Below are 23,481 nucleotides of genomic sequence, written 5' to 3' on the forward strand. Positions count from 1 at the left end.
GCGCAATATTCAAAAAAATAAATAAACGAAAAGAAAAAAATCGGAAATGAAGGGATGCCACTCGGGAATTATGGCACCCCTTCATTTGGACTCCAAAACTCAGTAAAACCCGAGTAATTTGGTATGGTTGAGAGGTATGTATGCAACACAAATATGAATATTCTTTATGATTATAGTATGAATTTGCAGTCATAGCTAAATCTATCAGTGGCCAAGATTAATTGTAATCTGTGTATGTTACAGGTATGTTGAGAGGAATAATTAGACACCTTTATATTAAAGATTGCTAAAAGCATTTTTGTACCATGAGTTACTGTGAAAGTGTTAGCCAGATAATAGGGGGAAGGAGAGAGATGTCACACCAGGCTGACTGCAAGCAAATCTGTTTGGTGTGTATTGTCATTCAAATCAGCTAAACCTAGCAGTTCAGGAAATGTGATACTCTTACTAGCTTGGAATATGAGAGGAGTAACTTGAGAAGGAATTGAAGCAGATCAAAGCTGAATGTCTAAAAAAAGTCTGTTACCTCAGCAATGAGCTGTCAATTCTGGAAGTTTTTTTCACAGAATGTGTAACACATCAGTAGGAAACACATTTGTAAGAGGTACTGTGTGACAGTAAATGATACTTTTACTGAGGGCTCTCATCAAAATTAGCTACTCTTCTCTGCTCTTCCATTCTAAGTGCATGGAACTGTCATGTGACAGTCCAGCTATGGGCACTGTATTCTCAGAAGCAGTGGACTCGCAGGGTATTATGGGGAAGATTTTTCTTTAGAAGAAAACAAACTCTCATGAGGATGTCTGTCCCCAGGAGGGCATTCAGGGTTACAAACAAAATAAAATTAGTAGTGACTACTCCTGTCTGGTATATACTGGTTTGCAATGAGCCAAATTGAAGGAAAAGTTAAAACATATATCATTTTTAATTTTTTTTCCCATAGTTATCCTTTAAACATGCTATCTTAATTATTCATGGAAAAAAATTACATGGTGACTACAGTATATATTTTTCATTTCACAACTGTAATCAGAAAGCTAGTATACTTTCAGTGTCACCTTTTCCAACAGTATTGTGCCAGTATTCTTTTTCTACACACAAGTAAAAGGATACAGCAATCTCTGATAATTATTTTTCATTCACTTGGGCTTAAAGAAATGATTTTCAGACACAGATCAGTCACAGTAATCCAGTTATTTAAATCAGCAATTAGAAAGTTATAGTTAGCAGTAATGTAGGTTACTTAGATTTTTCAATAAGATAATTCTCATTGTTGATGTCACAGACAAAATATGAATGTGAGCTTATGAAATCTTTTTTTCCACCAAATACCTGACACTTGCAAACAATTTCTCAAGTATTTCTCCTCTCCCTGCTCTTCTTTCCCCTGTTCTCATTCTTTCACTAACTCATCTCAAAGTATTAGCATGCTCAATATACATCTTGCTACCATTTTTGTTTAAAGGCTGTCACACGTTAAAAAACTGCTTTTACAGTATCTGTTTCAGGCTATCAAACATTCACTCCCAAGAAGAGTTTGGTAGGCATCATATTGTATTTATGTACTTACTGAACACTGCTGCGTGACCCTTGTACTATAACTTGACTTGAAACTATTGAAGTTGGGCCATTTTCTGCAAAGGTATAACAATTTGAAGCATCAACTGAATGACAGATAAATGAATAAATAGATTGACAGACAGGACATAGACACAGGCAGACAAAAGGTCCTTAAGGCACTCTAGCTAAACCAGCTGTGGAAATTAGTGAAAGCAAGATCACGCTCGAATTATGATGGTATAACGCACCTAGTCCTTCCTGAGTGAAACAGTAAGAAAAATAATTGTTCTGTATTAAACCTCATTTTACCTCAGTGCATAGTGGTTCATTCAAATGAAGGTAGAGTGAGCATCAGATGTTATCTGATTCTTCTACAAAAGAAATCTTGTGAAGTATCAAATGAAGGAATGAATAAAAAAGTAACCATATTCTTTCCATTTGTCTTATTTGTTGCAGTATTTCCCTTGGCTCCTGCGATAATCCTTGCTCTGGCTAGAACACTATATTACAATGACAAGTAAGATCACATTTCACTTTTTCATATTTGTAGTATTTGTCCTTTAACTGTAACAAGTTGTTTTCTACTTACTACTTTAGTCACATAAGTTGAATAATTCATAGATCTGTTAATCTTGATAGGCAGGCTAGATATGGAATATGTGGAGACAGGATGGTATTACCATACAGGAGCCCTCCTAGCTGGAGTGTGTGTAGTACCTAGCTAGGGTGTGTGTAGTACCTACCTAGGGTGTGTTTGTGTGTGTGTGTGTGTGTGTGTGTGTGTGTGTGTGTGTGTGTGTGTGTGTGTGTGTGTGTGTGTAGTACCTAGCTAGAGTGTGTGTAGTACATGCATGTACTCTTGCAATGCATCAAGAAGTATGACTGCAAGGGGTGCCACTGCATGTATGCCTGCATTACTTGATGAGGCACCCCCTGCATTGAGGAGACAGGCAATATGCCAACTAGAAGAAATGGTGGTCCTACTTGAAAGATGAAATCATCAAGAAAAGAACAGTAGTATTGCTGGATTATTGATCCTCAAGTCTTGGTGAGTGCTTTCAAGTGGTGGACTCTGTTTTCACAAAATTACACCAAGATAACACTTGTATATAGAAAGTGTTTTATATATCATAGAGAAAGATAGGTTATAAAATAAAAAAAACAGCTGGAGACACAGGACCCAAGATAAAAAGGACCCAATCCTAGTGGGTACAGTGATGCCAGGACTGAAAAAAAATGGCAGTGTAGACTTCTCAAGACATGGAAACATTCCTACAACAGGGTTAGGCCAAGCTCAGGGGGAGTATGCCCCCCCCCCATGGTAGAAGGAAGTAATAGTCCACAATAAACACAAAAATTGACTGGCCAAAAAAAGCCATAAAGATGACAGGGTGGACTACTGAGGATAAAAAACAAATTATGTATTGTTACCATTATGCGAAAAGCCCAGAATTTCCAGATACAAGATATTCAGAAGGATTAAAAACAGAAATTAGAAGAATGAAAAAAATACTTGCACATGAAAAACTGTCAAAAGCTTCAAGTAAAAATTTGAATTCATTAATACAACAGATCCATGAAAAACATTGCATAGACAAAGAAACATTGGTCTGTCTAAAAAAAGAAGCAACAGAGGAAGAGTGAAAACAGAACAAAACCCAGAGATTATTGAAAGGTATAAAAAAGAAACATGGATGTGGGAAAGAAAAAATATATGATATGATGCAATATTTGTGCGAACAAGAAAGCCAAGTGATCAATACATAAAGATTTAGCCCTGAGTTAGAATTATTTATATGTGTATGATAAACAGGTACCAGCATGGTTAACAACAGGAAAAATGATACACCTCCTTAAGAGTGAACCCGTAAGCCATCCTAAAAAATATAGAGCAATAACTTGCTTCCCAGCAATACACAAATTGTATACTGGCATTGATGCAGCCAGTGTATGGTAATTTAAAAAAAATCTATCATGGCAATAGAACAAAAGGGTAACAAATTAAAATCATATGGAACAAAGGATCATTTATTGCTATATAAAGCTGTAATAGAGAATTGTAAAAAGGGGAAGAATCTAATTATGGCATGGGTAGATTACAAAAAAGAATTCAACAGCACCTCACATTTATGGGTAAAGAAATGCTTACAAATGTGTATGATACACACTACACTGATTAGCTACATTACAGTGAACAAAAAAACAGTGGCAAACAACTTTACAGCTGAGCTATAACGAAGGGCAAATTATTATCCTAGAGATAAAAATTCAAAGTGGGTACTTCAGGGTGATTCTCTGGCACTGCTGCTGTTTTGTTTTGTCTTGAGACCATGAAGCTGTTTACTTTAAAAGATTAGGGTATGGTTAAAATTTAGCTCCCAGAAACCAACCTTGTTTAAAGACATCTCATTTACTTTTGTGGATGACTTAAAACTGTATAGCTAATCAGCTGAGCTGAAAGCACAACTATAAATGGTTAAAATATTCTCAGATGATACAAGAATGTTATTTGGCCTTGATAAATGTGCAAAAGCAACATTTAAAAAGGGAAGCTGCAGAACCAAAGTAAATATCAGTTTGGGACAAGAATGTGATATAAAAGAACTTGAGCAGAAGGGAGTATATAAATATTTGGGAACAGATAAAACATTGGCAATAAAACATGAAAAAATGAGAATAAAGCTCAGTAAAGAATACTTCAGAAGGCTAAAACTAATATTGAAAACTGTTTTGACATCTAGGAATAAAATCCAAGCTATAAACCAGTTTGCTGTTCCTATTCGTGCAGTTTTGAGGTGATTAACTGCCCACAAAAAATACTGGATCAGGTGGACAGGAAAACAAGAAAAATGGTTAATGCTCATCAAATAATAAATAAAAATCACTGTATAGCAATATTATATATTCCTCAGTCAGGAGGAGGTGTGGGCCTCCTTGAAATTGATTACATGTATAGATCGGTAATCATGGAACTGCATTAAGCATCTGTTGACCTCACCAGATCCAATCATAGTGAAATTTTTAAAACTCAAGGAAAAGAAGTCTAACATGTTGTCCTTGCTTATTTTAGCAGAAGTGCTTTGGTGTAAAGTGGGAATGGAAATCAAGCCAGAAGAAGACAAAAATCAGACAGCAACTGAATATGCTAAAATAGTAGGAAAAGGATCAGATGAGAAGGAAAAAAAAATGAAAATCCTTAAACATAGTGGCAAGCATAGAGATCTCCTGGAATAAACTCATGTTGACCAAGATTTGGTGCAGGGATGGTTAAGGAGAGGTGAAATAAAACCAAAAGATGAAAGACTAATGGTGACCTAGCACAGTAGACTTTGTACAAGTTGGTTTTCAAAGTGCATTTTTACATGTGGGAAAACAGTCAAATGCAGGTTCTATAACAAAGAAATGAAAACAGTCATACATCTTGTTGCTGGGTGTGATGCACTCATGGCAGAGAGCCTGTATACTGAAAGGCACAATGATGTGGCAGGACTTTTGCAATGGGAATTGTGCAAACACTACAATATAGATGTTGCTGAGAAGCATTAGAAACATGAACCATAAAGCATTATAGGGAATGATGAAGTTTATATCACATGGGCTCACCCATTGCCAACAGGTCAAAAAATAGATGTAAAAAAAAACAGATATAATAGTCCATGAAAAAAAAGTGGCATTGATCATTGAAATTGCTATAACCAATGACTAAAACATCTTATGTACAGAGAGAAACAAAATCATAAAATGTCAGTATTTGCAGGTAAAAATGAGAGCAATGTGGAAGAAAGATACTCAGACAGTTCCAATAGTAGTAGGAACAACAGGTGTAATAAAAAAATACTGTTGTATAAAGATATGCAGCCAATACATGTAACTCCATATGAACTACAGAAATAATCAATTCTGGGCTCATTGTGGGTTCTTAAAACACTTTTGGCTAACATCAAAGACTGACGCAATACTAATTTCATGAACTCTAATCACATCCTGACTTGGGAATGGGCTTCATTCCCATAATTGTATTAGCAACCCAAAATACTTGGAGAAATTAAACTGAGAAATGCAGAAATACTCTGTCTTCAGCTACCTCTGTGATAGCCATCAGTATCATAAGTATTCAGTGCAGTACAATAAACTGCATGGAGAAAGCAACCATCCATATCACCAACAGGTTATAGTAAAAACCTAATAAGCTAGGCTTCTTCTGTAAACCTAGGTTTGAGTTCTTCAGTCTCCACTTGAATATTAAAGGACAGCAATGGGATTCTATTATTAAATTCTCAACTTCTCGGTCCTTTATCTTCCTATTTATTGTCCCTGCTATGAATAAATAACAACACAGCATTTAAAATATTTTAAACTGACTGTTTCTCTCCACGAGAACAGTACATTACTGTACTGTGGTAGTTTCACTTTCAAAAAACTTTTATCCTGCCCTGAAAAAGTCTCTAATTCATTGATGTCATCAAGGCCACTGAATGCAGGTAGCTTTCTGGCCAATTCCCTCCCCAAACTGATATCACCATGACCGCCCTAAAACCCCACCAATGCTACGATATCACAGCTCCCTGGTCCTTCCCCTACCCATACAGAAAGTAAAGGCTAGAACAAGAAAACAGTACATGAGTCAAGTCTCCTGCTGTGAGCTATTAATCACAGGAGGTAACAGCTCAAATTACCCTTAGCATTTTGAAAGCTAGGGAAGTTAGGTGTGAAGGGGGATGGGAGATGAGACAAAGTAGTACAATTCAGGCTTCACAAAAAAATTGCAGCTTTAGGCTCGCCACCTTTCATTGTGGCTAAAACCGGAGTAAGGTCACATCCCTCACATCACCAGTATCCATGCCCAGCCTAGCCCTTTCTCCTGCACACACTCCATCCACTTTGTGACATCACGGTGACATCATTGGATCAGTAGCACCCTCTTTTCCCATTCATAATGCCTGCTTTTGGCTGATTTACTATGCTTTTCTGTAACAAAGCATAGTAAATCAGCCGATTTACAAACTCTGATAGTCTGCTTCCTTTTTTGAAACAGAATACCGGAGGTTGTACAGTGTTTTCCGGACTAACAGAGAATCAATTTAATTTCTGGATAGTCCAGAAAGAAAATGGAGGGGTGGCAACCCCATGCAGCATAGCCATTCTAAATAGAAGCAACAGTAAAAAACACTTTGAAAGTCTGTTTTGTGGCATTTGCACAGATTGTTTTAAGCAGTCATTGAATAGCATGAAATGTTACTTAAAACTGACTGAAAGACAGCAGTGTTGTTGTGTCTTTCGGCTTTTCCCGGTTAAGGGTCGCCACAGTGGAACTCCGGTCCGCTAATGATTGGCAGTAGATTTTTACGTGCCGCGTTGCCGGTGCTGACGTACAACCTTCAACAAAGGTACGCCCATTCACGCATGTCTCCACACAGAAGACGCTCTAGCTAAGAATCGAACAGGACAACGTCTTACTGTGAGGCGACAATGCTACAGCAGCACCACCACCGCTGTAAAATCAATGCAGTGACAGGAGCTTTAGAAAGAAAAAGGCCTCTGTGATGTAACTTTTTACAGACGCGTACTGAGTTGTGGGATACCCAGAGGCAGACTAAACAATCAGAGAATTACTTCAAGATGCCAGATCCCATGTGATCAGACTCAGAAATTACGTATAAAAATATTTAAAAACCTGTAAATAGTCCCAGAGTGGTGTTAAAATGTAGGAAACACCAAACCATGATGAAATAAACATGTTTTTTTTGAGTCTGTGGGTGTGGTTCTCCTTTAAACAACCATAAACAAATCACTTAATGCACTCATGGCTCTAAGGTCATCAGTATACGCAAATCTTGTACTTAATGGGTGGTCACTGATGGCAAACAATTTAAAAGAAAATTTTACAAAATAGAACATAAGGGATGATCAAAACTAGAATATTTTATTTTTATATGTGTGTATTCCTTTCCTTGCTATTCTTTTTGCACTTATTTGTTCTGAGCATCGGAAATATGACACCAGTATCAGCTAACACTTCTCATTACCCTTTATTTCTATTGACAAACTGACTTTCAGCAATACCTCTTGACTCTAACAACATATAAGCCTTGGCCTTTTTACTATTAATATTATGTAAGGTGACTGGATCGTGAACAGGAGAAAAAAGATTTGGTCGCAGTGTAGCTTTAATCAGAAATGCCAGATTCAGTATTCCAGCAGCTTTGATCTGTTTTTTTTTAACACTGACAACACCAAATGGAATTGCTACATGAAGCATAACTCTGTAATGCCAGCTGAAGTCCAGTCTCGTCAATATAACTGACCTGTAACAGACTGACTGCTTGAAAACTTTGGGCAAAGCTGCTGACACGTCAACTTAAAAGTTCAGGAAGTTGAGAGCTCTAGGAAATCTGCATATGTGTGAGTATCATCACTGATATGATGTGAGCCACTGATGGATTTAGGTTATGCTTCCTGTGTTGCAAAAAGTGGAACATTTGAATTCAAAATTCCATTTCTCTCACATTTGCTTTTTTTCATTACCCAGCAAACCCAGCCTCAAGTCATTATTTTATTCTCAGAAAACACATGGCTTGACTGTGTTACTGCTATTATGTGCATCTACTGAACGTCTTTGCTTGTAGTATTTCTATGGGATTTACTTTTCACAGTTGTAAAAAAGAGTGAACTAGAGTGCTAATGGTTTTATTTTGCCCCATATGTAACAGTAATAAAACTGGTGATGAATAAAAGTGTTTTAAAACTACAAGGAAATGAAAAAAATGTCCAGTTTATTACTTTAAAATTCCAAATATGTGTTTTCTTAGAGAGAAGCACTGGAACTGTACAAAAAGCAAAACTACTTTGGTTAAGTAACTTTTCATTTTAATATAAGAAGACAACATCACTCATCCCTTACTCCAAGGATGACAAGCAGGTAGGGTAGTTCGTTTAAGAAGCTTATTACATGAAATCACATCAGAATGGATAGCAGCTTCAATAACTATAAAAAACTGACTAACAGATAGAGCTTACACACAGATATGCTTACACTACAATATCTTAACAAAAATGGCACTCTGTCCCTGTACGTGCTCAGTAATCAATACATTAGTACATGCCCAAAGGAGGTTTCTTAAAGAGATATGCACACTAATCTATATCCTCCCTCTTAAAGAAAAAAAGCAGCTAGGCATGCAACAAAATACATATTCAGAAAATAAACACAATGCTCAAATGATTCATATTGTCATGTCCAAGTCGCTGTACATCTGGAACATGGTCTTGACACTCGACCAAATCTTGTGACATAACCATCAGGATTGGACTTAGTAACAGGGCCAGGTTTTGGTGAACAACTCGCCTCGGGATTTGTTGCAGGAATGAAAATTCTTCTGGAACTTCCTCAGGAACTGGAACACCAGACAACTCACTCTGAGATAGAGTCTTTATCAGAGGCTATGTGCTGTGGTATAGGCTCGGACACCGGTAGCAAATGTTTCTGATTCTGCCTGAATTATGATCCTTGTGATTCCACAATATACGATCTCTGCTCTGGGCAGATGTTTTTCACAACTCCAGTCCAATCATATTCTTTGGACATTTGCATCATTACTACTTCTCCTTCTCGTAACAGATTGAGCGGTTTGCTGGTCTTATCATAGTAGGACTTCTGGGATAGGCGTTCCTTCAACAAGTTGGCTTTCACTGACCTGTTGTTCTTGACACATGGAACCAGCAATTGACTACTGATTAGCAATGTGGTTCTGGTTTGCCTCGACAGAAGTCTCTGAGCAGGTGAACCAAGATATTTATTATGAGGAATGTTTCTGAGATTCAAGAGATTCAGGAAAACATCCCTATTGTCTCGTTTGAACTTTTCTAGTAATTGTTTTGCACTTAAAACTGGAACACGCAGTTCTGCCAAACTATTTGACTGAGGATACTCTGGGCTACTCGTGACATGAATAAAATCCCATTCTTCGGCAAATCTTTTGAACTCTTGGCTTGTAAATTGCGTGCCATTGTCAGAAATAACTTTGTGAGGACTACCATGCACTGCAAAATGATGCTTCATCTTAATAATGACAGTATTGGATGCTACATTAGGAAGCAGGTCAAGCTCAAACCAATCTGAATAAGAGTCTACCAGTACCAAATAATGATGACCATCCCACTCGAAAATGTCTGTGGTTACTGTCGACCAAGGTAGTTCCAGAATCTGGTTCAGCTGAAGTGGTTCTTTCTGTTGATGTGGCTTGGTACTATTAACACACAGAACAAGATGAAAGTGCTCTCTCAATATTTTGTGACATAGAAGGCCAAAATACTAGGTCTCTCACCCTTCTTTTGGTATAGTCTGCTCCTGGGTGACCTTGATGTAAGAAAGAAATGTACTCTTGTTGCAAGGACTTTGGAACAATGACTTTTGAACCTTTCATGACAATACCATAGTCTGATAAAATCTCATCTCTGTATGGAAAATAAGATTGCCCTTCTAGAGGTAAACTAGATTGCTTTGACGGCCATCCTTCTCCGAGGAAGTGGTTAAGCTTTTGTAAAACTGGATCTGCAGCTGTGTGATCTGTGAGCTCATAAAGACATGTGGAAAAAAAATTTCTCACTTCCATGACTTCAAAATAAAACCTCTCATTCTCGTGGTAATGCTGGGTGATCCGGATAATGTGTCAGCAAGATAAAGAAGTTTGCCTCTTGTAGACAAGATTGAAATTGTACTTTTGCAATCTCAACATCATGCACTGCAATCTGACTGGAGCGTAATGCATGAGTTTTCTGAAAATAGTAACTAGAGGCTGGTGATCTGTTTTGATCTGGATAAGTCTGCCATACACATAATCATGGAACTTGCAAACACAATTGCCAAAAGCTCTTTCTCTATCTGAGCATACTGCATTTCAGTTTGGGTGAGAGTTCTGGATGCATAAGCAACTGGTCGACCCTCTTGTAGAATGACTGTACCAAGACCAAATATCGAAGCATCGAAGCATCACATGAAAGAGTAACTGCCTAGTGGGCATCATAGTATATATATATATATATATATATATATATATATATATATATATATATATATATATGTAGGGTCCCTATCAGCATCTCGAACGCTGACAATATCAAATTTGATATTGTCGCATCGAGAATGCCGAAAGTGCAGAATGTCGAACGTGTAAACGGAAATCTCTGTAAGGGAAGGTTTATATTTACCTCAATGTAGTGTGGTCTCGGAGTTGGTATATTTACGTAGTGGAGGGTGTGGCGGGCACAGCCCCCAACGTGGGGGGTGCAGGGGGGGCTTGCCTCCTGCCTACACCAGTTAGTTCTTTTTTTGGTGTGTTATTTTTTTTTAACCAGCTTTTGAAAATTGGATTGTTCAATTATGTCAGTTCGACATTTAGTGATTCGAACTGTTCAGTTTTCGAAATACTGATATAGCCGCTATATATATATATATATATATATGGGAGTGGGGTTGCAGCGGGGAGCTTGACTCCCTTCAAAAAGGTGTAGGTTTTGGTGTGTTTATTTTTGTTCTATATTATATCTAAAGGAGTGCGCTGTTTTGCTGGGCAGCTGAGTATTCACTCTTACTTGTGCATTTATTTTATGGCACTGTTTTTACTAGGTGACCATTCATGATATGATCCTTAATGGATAAATATACCTTATCCTGAAAATATCTGACAATTACTGTTATACAGAATACTGGGTTACAGTGGAAGAGATAGGCTGTTGAGTTCAACAAATATGTTGCTAACCTTAATATAACCATTGATGAAAGACTGAAAGAATCAATGCTGCACATGACAAGGAAAACGGTTTACCAGATGTATTTAACTGTTGCACAGTCAGACAATGATTTCAATATGTTGAAAAAGACAACCATTTTCAGCCAAAGAATGTGGATTATGGAATTATACAAATTCAAAAAAGGCCACATGTATGCATTATTCCAGATTAGAGAATGGGCAAACTGTACATCAGCACCCTGACTGACGAATGAACATTCTCCATCAGGGTACTAATGTATAAGTAATCCATCCAACCTTAACCCCTTTTCCCATTTTGCACATAGGGTTGGGGTATTATTTTACCAGTGACAATCACCACGAGTCAAGGTTTATACTGCCAGGTGGCTAGCCTTGCCACAGAGGCCCAATGAAAAATGAGTCCACTGCTTCATGCGAGCATATCAAGCTGCTGTGGAGCTGGATTGAAAAAAAACTAACAGTCACCATTATTTTACGTTCGCTAAGCGACACTTTTGTTGTTTAGCCAGTGTAAAATAATAAAGAAAAAAATTAAAATAAAAAAGTGTGTATGTATTTACTTCTGTGTGTGACAGTGTATACATGTATGACAGAGCGAGATCAATTGAGCCATTATCTTCCACTCGCTAAACAGCGCTGTTACTGTTTAGTGAGTGTAAAATAAATGAAACCGAAAAAATTCTGTCTGTGTGTGTGTGTTTCTGTTTCTGTCTGCGTGTGCGAGTGAATGCGTGCATGAAAGCAGAACAGAATGTGTGTGTGTGTGTGTGTGTGTGTGTGTGTGTGTGTGTGTGTGTGTGTGTGTGTGTGTGTGTGTGTGTGTGTGTGTGTGTGAGAGAGAGTGAAGAGTGAGAATGATCCCTGGCAGCAATAGCATCAGTTAAGAGGTTTGCATGCCTCTTGATCATAGCCTTCAACCTCTCGGCACAAGAAATCTGAACACAGCCACAAATAACAAGGGACAAACAATCAAAAATAAGGACAGACTTTAAATATTGCTCTTCCAAACTTAGAAAGTTGCTAGAACAACAGGGTTTCTCTTAGCATGTATTATTTGAAGGATATGAAGTCTGAAACTCAAATGTCTGTCATTATTTAATTACTTCAATCCCCAGTGACTTTCCAGAAAACTACACATTTTAGGAGGATGGCACTAAACATATGAACAAAAAAATATAGACATTCTGCAAAAATATGAGGAGATGAATGGTATTCTCTGTTGACTCTTAGCTCAAAATATCTGGATAAACCTAAAATAAACTGGAAACAAAGGCACAAAATAGGAGCATATTTTACATGATTATTAGGATTTGTGTTAGCATGCATTTTCTGGAACAGAGGTGTGCACGAGAGACTGAGTGAGAGCGACAGTAAAGATGATGCATACCTCTGGACCTTTCAGCTGAAGAAATCTGGATAAAGCCTAAGATAGAGAGGGAACAAAGGCTCAAAAATAGGAACAGATTTTAATTACTGCTCTTATAAAATTACAAACTTGCTTAATTAAAAGGATTTGTGTTAGTACGTATTTTCTAAAGAAAAGAATAGTCGGAAAATCAAATGTATGACATTATTTAGTAACTTCAGTCTCCAATGACTGGCAACAAGCCAAATATTTTAGGAGTAAGGGACCAAAAAAATAAAGTGAATGCCTGGATATTTTTTAAGTGTTATATCTCGGATGAAAATGCTTCCTCCAACAGCATTAACATATACTACAGCAAGTCTGAAATATTAAGCAGAAGAAGTATTTTACATCAAAAATATATTAAAAAAATACAGTATTTAAAAAAATAAGTACGTAAAACACGACAACTTTACAGACAGCCCATTCTCTAAGCACAATAATGCCCTCCAGCGTGTGTGTTAATGTGTAATTAATGCCCTTCCAGGGGTGTAGAGGGCCTCTGACTGTAGCATCAGGAATCATAACACCCCCAGGTGTGCATTAATTAAACATTAACACACACTCTCTGTCAGACATTATTGCTTGTTAAAGAGCCTTAGCAAAAACTTGTCAATTTTCCAAGAAAGATAAAAAAGTGAAAAATGCAAATATGCTTCTCAAGAAAAATAATAAAATTGTATTGCAGAAAGAAATATAGATGTGCAAAGCCATTACAAATGAAAGCACTGCAGGCATAAAAAGTGAAAAGAATATTGAACAAAATAAATCAGCAAAGTATTCTGTCTAAAATAATTATTCGGCAATTAAAACTATAGATGAAGGATAATAAATAAAAAAATGTTTGAATAAATTAGATAGAAAAAGCACAAGAAAGACAAGCATGTACTTTGAAAGACAGTATTAACCACACAAGAATGTGTCCAGCAAAAGTCAAATGTGCAAAAAGTGCAATAAGAACTACCTTTATGGAAGTCAGCAGAGGTAACACAGAAATAATAAGCCACAGTGTAGGGATGAACTGTGGGGCAAAGAGGTACAGATAGGCAAAGCAGTAAGTCATACAGCTATGTGTAAAAATAATGCCAAAGTAGGCATAGTAAGAATGATGTGTGTGTGTGTGTGTGTGTGTGTGTGTGTGTGTGTGTGTGTGTGTGTGTGTGTGTGTGTGTGTGTGTGTATACTGAATAAAAATGACAACATTAAAAGACCACAGACGATGAAACAAATCACAGATAATGGAACAAGATGTTCATAGCCACAGGAACATCTGTCTGCATATTGACAAATGACATTTGTTAAAAAAAAAAAAAGAAAAGAAATAGGCCACAACCTAAGTTACAGAAAGTTCTAGAATATACTCTTATAGCTTGGCAATTGATGTGCCCTTGAAAAGTTGTTTTGACACAGAAACAAATGTTAATAACTTTAATTCAAAAACATTTTACATGTATTTTAATGGTCTATGTGACATCTTTCCCATAGCAATGCCCTTAGTAATCCACAAAAATAAAATAGGAAATCAGTGTCAAGAGTGCTAAATGTGCCAAGTCAAAATTAATGTATAAAATGCTGCAGAAGTGCAGGATAGAAGGACCAGGAATCAACAGAACCAGTTTAAACTTTTATTTATATATTATACCTGTGTAGTATGTGGGGCGATATTTTTAATTTTATTTTTTTATAATAACAGTTTAAACTGGTCCTGTTGGTTCATGGTCCTTCAATCCTGCCCCTCTACAGTGTATTATATTTTAAAGTTGAAGAACCAAACAAAAAAACGACTACTAAAGCAAAAACACGGGAAACTTAAGGCACACCACAATAATTAAGCACTTTTGTGTCTTTTAATAAATACAAAACCTGTTTATATAGTCACCTTAGACAGATGATATCATTTAAATTAACCAATAAAAATAGCAAGTCACTTAATTGAAAATACATACTTAAATACATAAATAACATGTTTAAACAAATAAATAACCAGTTTATGGTTACAGAAAAAGTAAACAAGCAGAAATTTGTAGAGTGTTTTAATTCTTATTTGGAGTTTTTAGAACTTAAGTGGCAGGTATTTCTCAGAGCAGATTTCATTCCTGGAATAAATGAAAAAAAATTTGATAAAAAGTTATTTAAAGTTCAAGAATATTTAGTTAAAATGTTCATGTAATTTAAAAGATGACATAAACTTTAAGACTCTTCTTTTACAATATAGTTAGGTGCATTTTAGCATTGCATTATGGTAGGAAGGAAGTTATGTGTTTAAGTGTGTATTTTCAGTTAAGTGACTTGCTATTTTTTTTTGGTTAATTTAAATATCATCTGTCTAAGGTAACTATTTAAACAGGTTTTGTATTTATTTTGGTTATTCTGAAGAAGTTCTGGCCATTAAAAAGAATGAAAGCACTTAATTATTGTGGTGTGCCTTAAGTTTCCCTTGTTTTTGCTTTAGTAGTTATATTTTAAAGTCCTTATTAATGATACAAATACTGAATAATATAAGCATTAACAGTAACTAAAGAAACCAAATTAATATTATTTTAAATGATTACAGCAGTATGCTTGGAGGCATTAAGAAAACTAAGAACTTTTCAGGTCATGTTAAATGCGGACTCTAATATAACTCCAGTTAAAAGTAAGTAGAAGAATTGCTACAAATGTTGAAAAATGGGAATAACTGAAATGGTAACTGATGAAATATATTGGGTTCCTTCTATAATTGCATCCTAAACCAGAGGGGCCTAAAAAGGGGAGAATATGTGTTAACAGTAATAGAGCACAGACATAACCTTTTCTGTATTTATCAGGTACAAAGTAATATCAGCAAGTAAAGCTAAGTTTTCTTGATTACCATTTCAGTTATATCCTTGAATTACTGAGTCTCTTATGTGCTTTACTAATGGCTCTAAATGTATAGCTGGTTCCTCTGTTCAAATATAACTTATCTGAGAGGAACCCTCCCACTCCAATTCTTGCCACTGATCCTTTGTATATCCTCCTAATTAACCTTATTATTGTATAAGGTAATGCAAACGCTTCAATTACGCTACTCATAAAATCCAAGCTTACTCTGTCAAGCGCTTCCTCTGCATCAAAAGCCACCAACAGCAGCAGTAGTTTCTTACATTCTGCTTCTCCCTAGATTATCATTTTTCTGTCAGTGCTGTCAAATGTTTGCTTGCACTCTACAAAACCACATTGACCCATACTGGCAAGCTAGAAGAGCATTAATGCCCATGCTTGAAATATTTGTATTTATGTATGTATGTACTGATCATTATCTATCAATTTTGTCAACATGTTAGCCATCCTCTTAGATAGTATAGATATAAATACATTATAATTGTGGTTTAAAATTGAAATGGCTCTATATGAAGCTAGGTCTGATGGGTCTTTCACACCTTTAGGTAATACAGCCACCACAGCTTTCTTCCAAGATGTTGGTGCTTCATCACTTTTTTTAAAATACTGTTAACTAAAATCTTCCAGATCTTTATCACTTTCTTCCTTCCTAACTTCCACAGGGATATCATCTGTTCCTGGAGATTTTCTGCTAATTGATTATGCATTACTGTTTATGCTTAACTACTAGTTGTTTTGCCCCATCTACCTCTAACATTGGCATAATTAAGTCTTCCATAAATATTTTCATTTATACTCTTTCTTCATTTCCACATTTCTCTATACAAATTTTCATAAATTTTGAAAATATCTCTAATACCTCTACAGGGTATTTTTCTTGTTATAGGCTCCCTACGTTTTGTGGCAACCCTTTCTAATTTCTGTTTCCTAAGTCACTGTGCTAAAATATTTTTGTGCTCTGGAGTTATCAAAAATAGTTGTTTAACAGCAATCTTTATAATCTCTTGCATATTATCCAAATGCTCCCTTATTTCCCTATAGCACTCTGCAGTTGCTCCTCTTTTGTTCTGTGAGATTCTCCTTATTCTGCAAAACTTTCTTTGTCAGCTCCTCTAAATCACTCTTATTACTTCTTAACTATATATTTTTCATCTTTCTCCTTTATTTCTACCCTATTTTAAAACTCCATTTTCATTTTATCTCCCTAATTAGCTATCACTTGTGGAGAAATTTCTGTCTTTCCTAAAAACACTTGAATAATTTCTACTACCTATTCCTTAAATTCCTCTCCTTGCAACATGTAGTTGGAAAGCACCAGTGTCTGATTTTTTACTTTATTATTTGACATATTTATCTTAGTTTTTATTGGTGCATGATCTAAACCAGTTATTGGGTGAGTGTTGAAGCTTCCAATCAAATGCACATACTACTGTAAAATATAATTTCTATCCAGTTTAGCCCGGTTATTGTACCTTGGGAAATAATATATAAATTCTGTCTGAGTTCTTAGTACTAAATTATGTCTTACATATCAAATATTTTCAAACATTCCTGCAGAAAAGTAGACTCTTTTGTTATGTTTCCCTTCTCGGTCTCCCTTTTATATCCTCACTACTGAAAATCAAGTTCCAGTCCCCACCTGTAAATAATATTTCCTGCTGAAAGCAGATTATTTATCCCAAAATTTTCTTAAACTCCATAATAGTTTTTGTTAGTGAAATATAAATACGTGCCATTGTAATTGTAATTCTCCCTTGTCAGTAGCCTCCTAGTAGCAAAAATCTACCATTATTGTCTGTCTTTCCTATTCTATCACCTTTTGACCCTTCTAGCAATCAGTATTATTACTCCCATTTTCCTTTGTCCCTGATATCCCTCCTAAAATCCTTTCTTTGTCAAATTCATGGGCTCATTTCTTTCCAAATGTGCCACCCTCAGCACTGCTATTTGCACTCTGCATTTTTTTAGCATAATGCAATATTCTTTCCTTTTTGTCTATGCCTGTAAGGCTATTCACATTCCAAGATAATGTGGATAGTACAACCTTTATCATAAAAATATTGTTCCCACCTATTATACATGACAGATTTTTGAATATGTATTTCCAACTTTTGTCTTCCATGCACTCATTAATGTTTTGCAGACTGATCTTTTATACAGTAGTTTCCCCTCATCTTCATTTGAACCTATGCCAGATTTTTCAAGACTTTTTGTTTTAATGAAAATGTTCAAGAAAAACTAAATACATTTTCAGAACACCCTCATCCCCTATTAATTTAGACCACACACAATTATGTAGATCTTCAAAAATAAAGTTTAATCCTCCAGACTGGAAACATTTTCTCGTATTGACAACTGCATTCACAGGCATTACCTAAAATTAAGGTAATCCTTGCTAAAGCACATGCTGCGGCCTCTGTTCTGATTTACAATGATTGCTTGCTGTTCTTTTCTTATGTCTAATCCCCTCTCAGATGTGAAAAACAGCTTGCATGCTTTCAGAAAACATTAACCATTTAGCCCAAAGAAAATGTGTACTGGCTACCATTAAAAAAAAAAAACTAAATTGTGTATTCTTCTATTAACTGCATTAAAGTATTAAGGCTGCTAGGAAAGTTACTATCTCTTTTTACACTTTCCATAATTTCAAACTTTACTTTTCACTAAACTGGTTGTGATTGAACATTTAAATGTCCCCTCAATAAAGAATTATCAGAACTCTCAAAAGTAATTGCTTGCAATTGTAGAAAGTATATAGAAGTATTCAGCAATGAGAAAAAAATCTAACAACTTTGCAGATGCATGAAGGTATCTTTGGAAATATCACTTAGTACAAAATGTGCAAATGCCTTCAACTGCAGGCTTCTTGACTCCCACTGAGTACATTTGCTAATATGAAAAAAGATAATATCTTTGAAGATGCAAGAAACTTAACATTTGTCTGACAAAAAACACGTTTGTAGCTTAAGCCAAGGGTATTCATCTAGATAGTCACTATTGTAAAAATAATTCTACATATAATATATTAAGTACACTTTTCCATTCCACCTACCACCTGAGGAGCCCAAGACTGCAGCATGTTAACTTAAAAAAGAAGTTATGTTCTTACCATAACGTTCCATGTGAGTTGTTCATCTCACCTTTTTTCTTACACGTGAGTTCGGAGCCGATCCATCGGCTCCGAGTCAGCCGCTTTCCAAGCTCTAGATCTCTGAGAAGCTCCAGACACAGTCCCTATCCCATGATGCTCTGCTGACAAACCCCAGATCTAGTTTGCTGAACCCAGCAAGAAACACAACTAAGCAACCCAATATAACAAAGTAACTATTTACAATTAGTTAAAAGATAACCTGTCTGACAAGAGGATACTAGTAAGATCAACCAGACCACCAGCCATACCCGTTCTTCCAGAACATGGAGATGGAAGCTGGGAGGGAGTGTAAGAACAAAGGCGAGATGAACAACTCACATGGAACGTTATGGTAAGAACATAACTTCTTTATGTGAAGTTGTTCAATCTCGCCGTTTGTTCTTACACCTGGGTAGTGTCCCAAGCACTCTAATCCTGGGCGGCTCACAGGAGTACATTTCTGAGAATGGTGGAACCAAAGGGAGCCCTGTCCCTGGAGGCCCTGTCCACTTTGTAATGAGTAATAAACGTATGAGGTTTGGACCAAGTAGCAGCTGCACAAATGGTGTCCAAAGGTAAACGAGCTGCGTGAGCTAAGGACGTAGAAACAGCCCTGGTAGAATGAGCTTTCACTTCACATACTAAAGGTTGATGGGATGAAGAATATGCAAACTTTATACAATCATAAAGCCATTTGGACAACATAACTTTGGATACCGAAAGGCCCTTCGTATTGTCTGCATGGGAAACAAACAGTTGATCTAATTTTCTGAATTCTTTTGTTCTGTCCAAATAAAATCTCAATTGTCTGTGAACATCAAGCTTATGCAACATGTATTCCAATTTACTGGCATGATGCCTGAAAAAAGTGGGAAGTTCAATGGACTGGTTCAAGTTCGCTTCAAAACAGACTTTCGGGAGGAAGGATGAATTTGTTCTTAGAGACACCGTCGGGGTGAAAGACCAAATATGGGGGCCTAATAGAGAGTGCTTGAAGTTCAGAAACTCTAAGCGTCGAAGTAATGGCCACTAAGAAAATTGTCTTCCAAGAAAGGAACTTCAAAGGACAAGAAGATGCAGGCCCAAAAGGGGGAAGTATGAGTTGAGACAGCACCAAATTTAGATACCAGGGAGTAATCAGATGTCTGACAGGGGGTCAAAGGTGATGAGTCCCTTTCAAAAAGGCTTTACATAATCTGTGGGACATAATGTTAGAACCTCTGCATCCCACATGGAAGTTAGATATGGCAGCCAATTGAACCCTTATAGTAGCGGCTGCTGCACCATCGTGGAAAAGTGAAGTCAAAAATTCCAGAATGCTATGAATAGGGGCGCTAAAGGGATCAATACCATGTTGAGAAGCCCAATGACCAAATCATTTCCATTTGCTGTTATATAGTTTCCTGGTGGAGACTTTATGAGAGGAAACCAGAATATGCTGAACCGTGGGAGACAAATCATGAGACCTGGCTAGGTTGGGAAGTGGAGCAGCCAAGCTGTCAGTTTGAGGGATACAAGAGAGGGGTGAAGAACTCCCGACGAATGAGTCAGAAGGTCTGGCACTGGGTCCAGAACCCAAGGTTCTTCCACTTAGTATTGTTGAAGGAAGGGGAACCATATCTGCCAAGGCCAAAATGGGGCTATCAGAATAACAGTCCTTCCCAGGCTTTTGGCTTTTTGTAAAAATTTGGGGATCAGCGGGGATAAAGGAAAGGCATATAGGAGACCCGAGGACCAATCGTGTATGAGTGAATCCCTTGGGATGTCCCCCGGTGGAGGGTACAGGGCAAAGTAGCTTCTGCATTTGGCATTCATCAGAGATGGAAAAAGGTCGCAGAAAAGCTGTCCCCATTTGCGGAATATCCTTTCCACCACTCGTTCTTTGAGGGACACTTGTGAGGCAACAGAATGGCTCTGCTCAATTTGTCCGCTATCATGTTGGATGACCCCGGGATGTGCATTGCTATCAGGAAGCGCCCAGTGGATAGAACCCACTGCCAAATTCTCAGGGCCTCTCGGCATAAGGGGTAAGATCTGGTTCTCTCTTGCTTGTTGATGTACCAGACTACCGACAGTTTGACACAGCCCCCCCACCCTATCAGGGAAGCATCCGTGGTCACTGTGGCTGTGGGAGGGGGGAGTACAAACGGACGACCTACAGTAACTTGGTGGCTGTTCAACCAAAGGAGGTCCTTTTTGCTGGTGTTTTTCAGCAGAATCTTGTGTGACATTGGAAGTTGTTGATAAGACCACTGTGTGAAGAGTAACCACTGGAGTATCCTCATGTGCATACGCCCCAGTGGAACTGCTATGAGAGTCGTTGCCATGGTGCCTAACAGCTTCAGAACTTGGAATGCAGTGACTTTCTTTTCCATCAAGCAAAGGGATACTTGGTTTCGTAAAGAGATTACACGTTCTTGAGGCAATCTGACCAGGGCGGTGGTGGTGTCTAGATCTGCTCCTATAAAGGAAATATGCTGCGACGGTGATAAAGCAGACTTTTCGAAATTTAAGGTTATGCCCAACTGGGAGCACAGGCTGATAGTGGAATCCCTGGTGTGAATAAGTTGATGCCTGGTGGTGGCGGTGAGGAGCCAGTCGTCGAGATATGGAAACACCCGGAATCCTAAACGTCTCAGGTGAGCCATGACCAATGCCATGCATTTGGTGAACACTCTGGGGGCTGTGGTGAGACCAAATGGCAGAGCTCGGAAATGGTAGTGACTAACCCCCAGCCGGAAATGCAAGTGATCTCTGGATGGCCTGGCCATCTTGATGTGGTAGTACACATCCTTGAGATCTATCAAGCACATCCAATTGCCCGTTTCGAAAAAAGAAGTATCGATTGAAGCGTGACCATCTGGAACATTTTCTTTTTGACAAAGGTATTTAGTTTGCTGAGGTCTAAGATGGTCCTCCAGTCCCCTGTTTTCTTTGGAACTAAAAAGAACCTGGAGTAAGTTCCGGATCCTATCTGGTCCGCCGAGACTGGCTGGATGACTCTTTTTTTCCAGCAGCCTTTGAATTTCTATGGCTGCTAGATTCCGCAGACTGGGATGAACATCTGGGATTCTTGCACGAATGGAAGGGGATTCTGAAAAGGGAATGATGTAACCTCTGGTAATTATGCTTTTTACCCAGTAATCTGATGTAATTCCTAGCCATGCATCTGAGTATAAAGCTAAGTAAACCCCGACTGCCTCCAGAGCAGGACGGCCGGGCCTCCTCTCAGGAGCACTGATAGGGCTTGCCAAGGAACTGCTCCCTATCACCCTGGTTCTGCGGACCCCCTCTGCCACCTGGGTGGCGTCTACCATTATACCCCCCTCCTCTGCCGCTGGAGGGGGGTTCACCACGTGTGTTCTGGAAAGCTCCTTGGGACTTCCAGAACCACATTTTTAAACCTTTCTGCCCTTTGGGTTATGGTCTAGTGGGGGTGGAAAAATGGACTTCTATGGCAGATAGAGTCTTTTCTTCCTGCTCACACCTAGTGAGTGTCTCCTTGACTTTAGGCACAAACAAGGATGAGCCATCAAATGGGGTATTAACAAAGGAAGACTTGGAGGCTTCCGCAAAGGAACATAAGCGCATCCAGGATTGTCTCCGCAGAACTATCGCTGAACCTGCTGCCCGGCTCGATCCCTCGGCTGCATAAGAAATGAGCCGCATGGACGAATTTACAATGGAATTAAGGGTGTTAAGCTGTGCCATCACTTTCTCGGAGACAGCATCATCTGTGTTGCCCTGTAGAGTATCTCCAAGCTCTTTGAGGAGATCTCGCTGAAGACGTGTATAGTGGGTTAAATATTTAAGCAATCTCATTGCAAATGTTGCAGAACTAAAGATGTGTTTCCCATATCTGTCCATTGTCCTGGAATCTCTATTAGGAGGATAGACAGAAGAAGAGGTCTCTGACATCTCTTTCTTGGTGGCTGCCGCCACCACCATGGCATCAACGGGGACTCCCTTTGTAAGAAAGGACTTATCATGAGGGGAGGTGATAAATTTGTTGGGCCTCTGAGGGACCAGTTCCATGGAATCAGGAGACTCCCACGCCTTTCAAGCGATCAAGTCCATTAATTTGTTGAAAGGCGGAGTAACCCAGAAGGTGGAAGGTTGAGACCCAAAGGCCTTCAGGAGCACCGACTGATCCTCAGTAGGGGTAAGGGACTGCCAGTCACCCCTCTGCTTAAGTATTTCTAGGATGTCTGCAAATGAGACATCCTCTGAGGGGGACCGTGGGGATCCTTCTGATTCCTCTAAGTCGGTGTCTGATGTCAAGGATTCCTGAGGGGAATCCAAGTGCCTCCTCTTGCACAGTCTCTTCCTAGGGACTTCATCAGTGAAGTCTCCGTAGAGCAGGGGTCGCTCGATGGGGGTTACCTGAGGCTCTGGGTCTCAACGTTTGGTAAGAACCTGTGATGTAGAGACAAAACGGGGCCCTTTAGGGGAGGAAGAGGAAGGACCTGAAGAGGTAAAAGTCTTAGCAGACATGACCTTCCTCATGGTGTCAAAGGCACTGGTGTCCAAGGAGTCTGCCAGTTCCGAAGAAGATGGCAGTCTCCTTGGGGCTGAGACAACGGGCTCCGAACCAGAGGATGGAGTCAAGCTCAATTGCGCCGAGGCCCCGAGAGGAAGAGTCAGAACCAAAGCCTCGGTTCAACTCTCCCCCCCCCCCCGGACCCAGAGAGTGTCAGCTCCAAGACCCTTCAATCAGTACCGAAGATGTCAAGGTCAACGGGGCTGAAGGCACC

General features: G+C 38.3%; 1 protein-coding gene across 5 annotated transcripts in view; it reads left to right on the plus strand.

Annotated features, from left to right (window-relative positions):
- LOC122811806 (calcitonin gene-related peptide type 1 receptor-like) overlaps positions 1-23,481 on the plus strand; it is a 1,193,346-nt gene that overhangs the window by 818,324 nt on the left and 351,541 nt on the right. For all 5 annotated transcript variants that reach the window (XM_044083884.1, XM_044083886.1, XM_044083888.1 and 2 more), the window contains exon 9: positions 2,017-2,077. In XM_044083884.1, the coding sequence (XP_043939819.1) occupies positions 2,017-2,077 (61 nt within the window). The remainder of the gene's footprint in view (positions 1-2,016; positions 2,078-23,481) is intronic.

This window comes from Protopterus annectens, chromosome 9.part0 (genome assembly GCF_019279795.1).
Source record: "Protopterus annectens isolate FY-2018-M chromosome 9.part0, PAN1.0, whole genome shotgun sequence".
Classification (NCBI taxonomy): Eukaryota; Metazoa; Chordata; order Ceratodontiformes; family Protopteridae; genus Protopterus; species Protopterus annectens.